The 7843-nt window shown below is 41.6% G+C and overlaps 1 protein-coding gene across 1 annotated transcript in view; it reads left to right on the plus strand.

The window, feature by feature from the left end:
- LOC120061864 (short transient receptor potential channel 3-like) overlaps window positions 1–6841 on the plus strand; it is a 97898-nt gene extending 91057 nt beyond the window's left edge. Inside the window, exons 10-12 of the mRNA XM_039011644.1 lie at window positions 3816–3890; window positions 6283–6358; window positions 6690–6841. Coding sequence (XP_038867572.1) covers window positions 3816–3890; window positions 6283–6358; window positions 6690–6841 — 303 coding nt within the window. The remainder of the gene's footprint in view (window positions 1–3815; window positions 3891–6282; window positions 6359–6689) is intronic.
- Window positions 6842–7843: the final 1002 nt, after the last annotated feature.

A 7843-nucleotide genomic window follows, 5' to 3' on the forward strand; every position in this document is an offset into this window, starting at 1 on the left:
GATGCCCTTTGCGAGGCATTGGAAAACCTCCCTGGTCTTTGTGGTTGAATCTGTGTTTGAAATTCACTGCTCGACTGGGGGACCTTACAGACAATTGTATGTGTGGGGTACAGAGATGAGTTAGTCTTTAGAAAATCATGTTAAACACTATTATTGCACACATAGGGAGTCCATGCAACTTATTATGTGACTTGTTAAGTACATTTTTACTCCTGAACTTATTTAGGCTTGCCATAACAAGTCTTGAGTCAATAAGTATTCAACCATGTCAGCTTTTCATTGTTATTTAAAAATGTATCTACTTTGACATGATGGGGTATTATGTAGGCCTGTCACCAAAAAAATCTACATTTAATAAATGTTAAATTCAAGCTGTAACACAACAAAATGTGGAAAAAGTCAAGTGGTGTGAATATTGTCTGAAGGTATTTTCTGGAATTTCCCAAGCTGTTTAAAGGCACAGTCAACTTAGTGTATGTAAACTTCTGACCCACTGGAATTGTGATACAGTGAATTATAAATGAAATAATCTGTCTGTAAACAATTGTTGGAAGAATTACTTGTGTCATGCACAAAGTAGATGTCCTAACCGACTTGCCAAAACTATAGTTTGATAACAAGAAATTTGTGGAGTGGTTGAAAAATGAGTTTTAATGACTCCAACCTAAGTGTATGTAAACTTCCGACTTCAACTGTATATGTATGGAGATGACTGTTCTCTGGAAATTCCCATTTAAGACAGGTTTGAACCAATGTAGTTTGATGCCTCTCTCTAATTTGATCCCTTTGAAGACATCATTTATTTAAATCTTGAATCAGTAGGCCCCCATGGCATATATTCTTTCTCTCTTTGTCTGTCTGTCACCCTCCCTCTCTGTCTCTCAGGGCGTTAGTTAATTCACTCTGGCTATCTACTCAAATTTCAGAGCACTCTCGTCTTAGTGTGACAGAGCGCAGAATAATTGATGCATTTACCAAAGCTCCAGTGTCAGTAAACATCGGAATAAAAGCATAATTATATTGTTGCCAGCAGCACAGTTAGTCACTAATGCTCTATATAACATGAAAACATCCTAACCAGCTCTGCTAGGGGGAGTAAAATTGACAGATTGAGGTGTTCTCTTATTTGTGTCTGAAAGTAGCTAGCAAGCTAGCCAACATTTAGTCAGTTAGCTTGGGTGCTTGACTGCCATTGTGAGGTCAGAACACTCTAAATCAAACCTACTCCTCGGCCAGAGCGTCCAATGTGCGCTCTGAACGCTCCAAGAGCGAAAACCAAACGGAATAACGCCCTGAGCGCACTCTGGTACTCCAGATTGAATTTACGAACACACCCTTACTGTCTCTCTCTGTGTCCCTCGCTCTCTTTCTCTCTCGTTTTCCCTTTACATTAACTACATTTGACCACATTGATTTCTTCTCTGAGGCATATTTCACATGGCAATCTGACAAGTGGAATGGAAATGTTGCGGCATTGTTATCTCAGTAGGCGAGCCACAAGGAAGACTCGTTGCAGTTGGTCTAAATCATCTTTAACAGAAACATTCATAGTAACATAGACCCCTTTCCATTACACGACACACTGACGTCACGCACAGATGCGAGCAACTCTTGGCTGCAGTAGGAAAGCCATCGCCATCTGCGCCCATTGAACATAGCCTAGATTTACACGTATTATTTTGAAACAAAATAACTTTTTGGGGTTCTCATACGCTTACAGTGATGTTTTGATTCTTGCTTGAACAGTCGCTAAGATTATATTTGGTTGTGACCTTTGCAAAATAACTATTTTGGATGCAGCAGTTGTTAGCTAGAATGCTAACGCTAATTGACATACAGTAGGCTGTAGCAAAAGCTAGCCAAAGAGCCATTTTATCGAGTTGAAGTGTTTTTTAAGTATAATGCAGTTGACTTGCCATGATGACACAAACATTATATTAAGCAGGACATTCATACGAGCCATAAAATCCAATTATAATCCAAAAGTATTGTGAAATGCACTCATAAACAACATATAAATAGAGGCTTTTTTTTGCTGGCGTGCTATAAGAACTTCCCCGTGTTCTGCCAACAACTTGCGCGCATCGCGCTCATGCGGCAATGTTTGCAAACACAGAAAGGGGTCTATAGTGTGTTATGTGGTTTTTTGGTTTTAAAACATGCAAATATGGGGTACATTGAATTCCAGTGCTTTCTGGTCAGACACACAAAATGTCGTTATATTTTGGGGGGGGGCTAGAAGCAAAATGGGTTGACACCGCTTCTGTTACCCTGAACCCAAGGTATTTCTTCCATTATCTACCTATTGATCGGGTGGGTGAGGGGCCAAGAATGTCCTTGGGTAGACCTCCTGTTAGCCTGTAGGGAATCGAAGAGTGGCTGGGTAATGGGAAGAAGAAGACATGACTGATGACTAATAAGGCTCTCTGTGCACTTGAGGCACTTGAGGCCAGATGGCCTTCGGTCCCAATTTTTTTTAACCACACTATCGAACTATACACACTATTGACCTATACTTGGTAAGTGAAGCCTCTCCAAGCTCCTTAGCCATAAGACACTGACAGCTAATGCACGGCCTTCATCAGAGCAGTGACAGGGTCAGTTGAGACCCTGGTATTTTGACAATGTTCCAGGAATGATGTGAAACAATGTAGTATTCGTTTTTTGATCCCCCAAAACGTATATGTGCGTGTGTGTGTGTAAATGTACGGGTGTGTGTGCTTGCGAGTGTTAAAACCAGGGGTTGAAACCAAAATTATTTGGTAAATTAACTATTTATTTTGTTTCATACCACGGTTCCTACCAGCAAAACAAGGTTCTGAACCGGTTTGAACCCGTTTATATTGTTCCTTTCTGTTCATTTTTTAACCTGTGAAATCAACAGTTTTTAACATTTAGCTGATTACATGACTTCACCAACCAGTGCGGAGAGAGCAGGCAAGCTAGTTGTTTACATGTGTGTAGCCTATGGCGCAAGATGCTACTGAAATTGTGTGGATGGGGAGAGAGCAAGGGAGACATTTTGTGGGTGGGGAGAGAGCGAGAGAGAGTTGAGGAGGAGGCTTGAAGCGCTGGGCATCTTGTTATGACATGCATTATCTAAATTAGGTCCACAGAATTATACCAAGGAGGAGCGGCTTCTATGGAGGAGCTTTGAATGTCCTTTGAGCTAGCTAGCTAACAAGCTTGAGCTAGCTAGCTAACAGGCTCGTGATTGCAGAGCGGCACCAGAATTAAAAACACGTCTTACCTTTTTGTAGTGAATAAATCCAACGTGAAACGTGATAACTAGGCCTATAGTATCCTTAACTAGCATCGAAAATGTTGATCCATTCTTCTCTAGCCAATTACAAATGTCTTTGCCTATCTTCTGAATCAAGCTTGTAATGTCAGTAAAGGAGTCTGTTTAGGAGGGGGGAGGATCGCAGGTAACTTAAACATGCACACTCACAGCCAAAGATTTTCAGCTTGCAGGCAGACACTGGAATACGTTTCTGAGTGACAGAGTAGGGCTTTGTTGCGTTTTGTTGTGGGACTAGAAAATAAATGCCTGGAATGTAAAAGAGCGATATTAACCGGTTCCCATGATTTTTAAATGACGGTTCTGTTCCAGAACATTATGGATCACTTTCGTTCCAGGTTCCATTTCTGTTCCTTGAAAGATTTTGTTATTTTTCAGTTCTGTTCTCTGATCCGGTTCCAACCTCTGGTTAAGACTCTCATTGATAATTGGTCCTTATTTTTTATTATGGTTAATTGAGTATCCAGATAAAGTATCCAAATGTGCTTTTGTTTGTGCGCGTCTGTTTTTGCAGCTCAATCTCTTCACCCAGTCCAACCTACGCATTGCAGAGTCCCACAGCATTCTGAACCAACCCACTTGCTATCAGGTAAGCTGACCTCTCCGTCAGTCTAAATATAATGTTTAGCAAAATGTCACATTAAAGATCGACTGCCCAGGCCTCCCGGGTGGCGCAGTGGTCTAGGGCACTGCAATCGCAGCGCTAGCGGCGCCACCAGAGTCTCTGGGTTCGCGCCCAGGCTCTGTCGCAGCCGGCCGCGACCGGGAGGCACAATTGGCCTAGCGTCGTACGGGTTAGGGAGGGTTTGGCCGGTAGGGATATCCTTGTCTCATCGCGCTCCAGCGACTCCTGTGGCGGGCCGGGCGCAGTGCGCGCTAACAGAGGGTGCCAGGTGCATGGTGTTTCCTCCGACACATTGGTGCGGCTGGCTTCCGGGTTGGAGGCGCGCTGTGTTAAGAAGCAGTGCGGCTTGGTTGGGTTGTGCTTCGGAGGACGCATGGCTTTCAACCTTCGTCTCTCCCGAGCCCGTACGGGAGTTGTAGCGATGAGACAAGATAGTAATTACTAGCGATTGGATACCACGAAATATTTTTTTTTTTAAAGATCGACTGCCCTTAAAAAGCAAATTTACATTTTGAAAATGGCCTTTGTGGCATTGATATGAGTCAGAAACATGTATTCTAGTGTCAAAATTGACTACAAAGTATAAATAGGATAATTTTGGTCATAAAGCCAGTCTGGTCCAAATCTGAGATTTGGGAGATGATAGGTATGTCACGGATGAAGGATACCATGACAGTTTTCCTTGGGTTGATTTCAATCCTGCCCAAGTAATCATTTACATTTTAGCAGACGCTCTTATCCAGAGTGACTGAGTGCTTATATTTTTGTACTGGTCCCCCATGGGAATCGAACTCGCAATCCTGGCATTGCAAGCGCCATGCTCTACCGACTGAGAGTAGAGCATGATATCATCAATTTGGAGCACAGCTGCACGGTACCTGATCGTAATGCCCATGGTCAATTTGGTTTGACATTCAATATCCCAATGGGGCTAGTTAGGGACCATCAGTAAATGACCTCAATGTATATGGGACAATTAAAAAAAAAAAAAATCAATAGCTCCAAATTTCAATGACTTAAAAACCTCAAACCAATTATAAATTGTAGAAATTCAAATACAAATATTGAAAGCATTTAATGAGACAACTAAAATATGAAAATATTGTCCAATTTACTTTGTGAAATGTATTGATGTTTCCTAACTAGCCCAGAGAGAGGTTATCCAATGTCAAACCAACTTTGCCATGGTCGCACACCAGCCAGGTTAAGCTAATTTGCGAAAGAAGTTGGCTAGCACTAGCTTGCCTAGGCGACTTCGAGACACAAGACCTGGGCCTGATTTCCCAATAGCGATGGAACCTAGGCTTACCAGTGTGTTAGCGATGTATCTTTCCTACAACGGCCGAAGATGTAACATGCGTTTCACCACGCAGAAAGAATGGTCACTAAGTGTGTCGTTGGAGCATATGTCTATACTGATAGAATCGAAAGAAAGGAACTGCTGCTCTCGGGTCAGCTTTCTCTATTCAAATCTTTCCTAAACATTATTTCACAATACTGATGACTGATCAGCTCCTAGAGAGATATTACCACCTACGGCTGCAAATATTGATTCTGATTATTCTAATGCTTACCCAATTAAAATGCACTAAATCACTGATTTGGTACATCATTGCACGCATGTTAGGCTATACTGTACATCATTAACTATATTGAGACAAATTACAAACAGTAGCCTAAAAGTAGCAAAATAGAAATGTATTTCAATATGATTGAGATACGCCTATAGCCTTTATTTTAATGCAGTCATCTCGGTTTTCATTTAAATAATATTTTTACACGCCGCTTGTTTGTATCAATTGCGAAGACATCGACAACTTTGTTTTGAAGTAATTGGCGGTCACAGATGTTTAGCGGAGATCTTCTGTGCATACAGTGATGCGGGAGGGGGGGAAAAACATCTAACCATCCACTTATCTGTTCTACAAGTTGTCCGAGGCATGCGTTAGATTACCTGCATTTTCAAGTGCATTGTTAATTATGATGGTTTTGGGAAACAGCTCAGAGTTTTAACGATGCTCATACAAAGGTTCTAACGATGAACTTAGCCGTACGATGCTTTTGGGAGACCGGGTCTTGGTTAGACTGTTTCAAGTTATCTAGAAGGATGAGTGACTGTAACTGTGTACCGTTTTGGCAGAGTGAATGTACAAACACTTGCCACTTGCAAACACACACACACAAGAGACCCACAATAAACCACCCCCTCCAAGACAACTCTCGTTTGGCTTCAGTCATGGCTGCTGCATTTGTTAATGACCAAGCTGAAAAACAAGGCCAAATCAGGAAATTTAGCCCCACTTTAACATAACAGCATATAGGCCTACATTTTTTACATTTTCCTTCCTTGTTGCAGCAAATCATGAAGCGACTCATCAAACGCTACGTTTTGAAAGCACAAGTGGACAAAGAAAACGACGAGGTCAATGAAGGTAAAGTTGCATCTTCACTTTTACTTTGAAATAGTCTTTGCACAATGCAGAAAATTAACAATTCTCAGGGGTAGAAAGAGGTCTACAAACTGCAAATTCCACAGTGTTCCCATTGGTGTTTGAAGCTCAAATAAACCGTGCTAACTGCATTGTGTACAGTATATAAAAAATATATTGAATTATGGAGAGTGCATCAGTTCAACATTGTCATGCAGTGAATATTTCAGTAAATATTTCATTTGAGAACCCTTTAACAGAATTCCTCAATACAAACAACTTGAACGGACCTCACATTGTTTCTGTTAGGACCTCACATTATGTTACTTTGCAGGTGAACTGAAAGAAATCAAGCAGGACATCTCCAGTTTACGTTACGAACTCCTGGAAGACAAGTCTCAGGCTACAGAGGAGCTGTCCTTGCTTATCCAGAAACTGAGTGACAAACTGAAACTAGGCCCTACCACACGCTTGCCCTACAAGTGACCCCCCCCCCCCCCACCACCAACCCACAGTTCAAGAGATGCAAGAGAGAAGAGCATATCAAAGCAGCCAACATCCCAGCATTTCCCCACACCCTCCACAGCAACCCACTGGCCAGGTTGTTTTGTAAATGACAATGTGCTATTTTGCATGAAGGTAGTTTAAACAGACAAAAACAGCACAAGGAAATAGCAAAAAGGATTGCCTCACTGTTCTGTTGTAGGGAGAGGCTGCCCTTAGATGTTAAGATTGGGGGAGCGGAAGCTGATCCTAGATCTGTACCTAGAGGAAACTTCACCTGAAAGCCACAATTGTCCATTACGTCAAAGATAGTGTTAGTGTTAGAGATTTGTCAGATTAATATTAAATATTGGTGGGGGTTCTAAGCTGACATATGGAATTATTTTAAGATGGTCATACTATGGATCATTTAGCTATTTGAATTAGAATTTTTGGACCCCTTTTAGGTTTCCCCAAAAAATGATTAGATAAAATATTGCATTTGGCCTTTACTACTATAGTCCAGAGAAACACATTGAATAACACATTCAAACAGTCAACAAATAAATCATGATAAACAAGGTTTTGAAGTGTTTGTTCTATATCTAGGAGATATAAGAAAGCTCAGGAAATATATATTTTTTACACATATTTAACCACTTTTTTGGGTAGGCACAAAACTACCTTCATACTTCAATTTTTTTTGTAAAACCGGTACCGGTTACCTTCAGACAAATCCCGTGACGCTTGTGGTGGACATAGAGCAAAACGGAGAACATCGTGTTCGCGAGAATCTCCTCTTTCCACACTGGGGTCATATAAGTTTGTAGCCCAAACGGTTAGTACGCTACAAACAGAAGTTGGCACATCGACGGTACCAACTTCAGATGAGTCCCCTGACACTTGTTGGGGTCCTAGATCAAAACGGACACCACCGTTGTGTTCGTGAGAGTCTCCCCTTTCCATAGGGCAATAGGCAATCCACCTACAGACGTTTTCGTGAGA

This window comes from Salvelinus namaycush, chromosome 17 (genome assembly GCF_016432855.1).
Source record: "Salvelinus namaycush isolate Seneca chromosome 17, SaNama_1.0, whole genome shotgun sequence".
NCBI classification, from domain to species: Eukaryota; Metazoa; Chordata; class Actinopteri; order Salmoniformes; family Salmonidae; genus Salvelinus; species Salvelinus namaycush.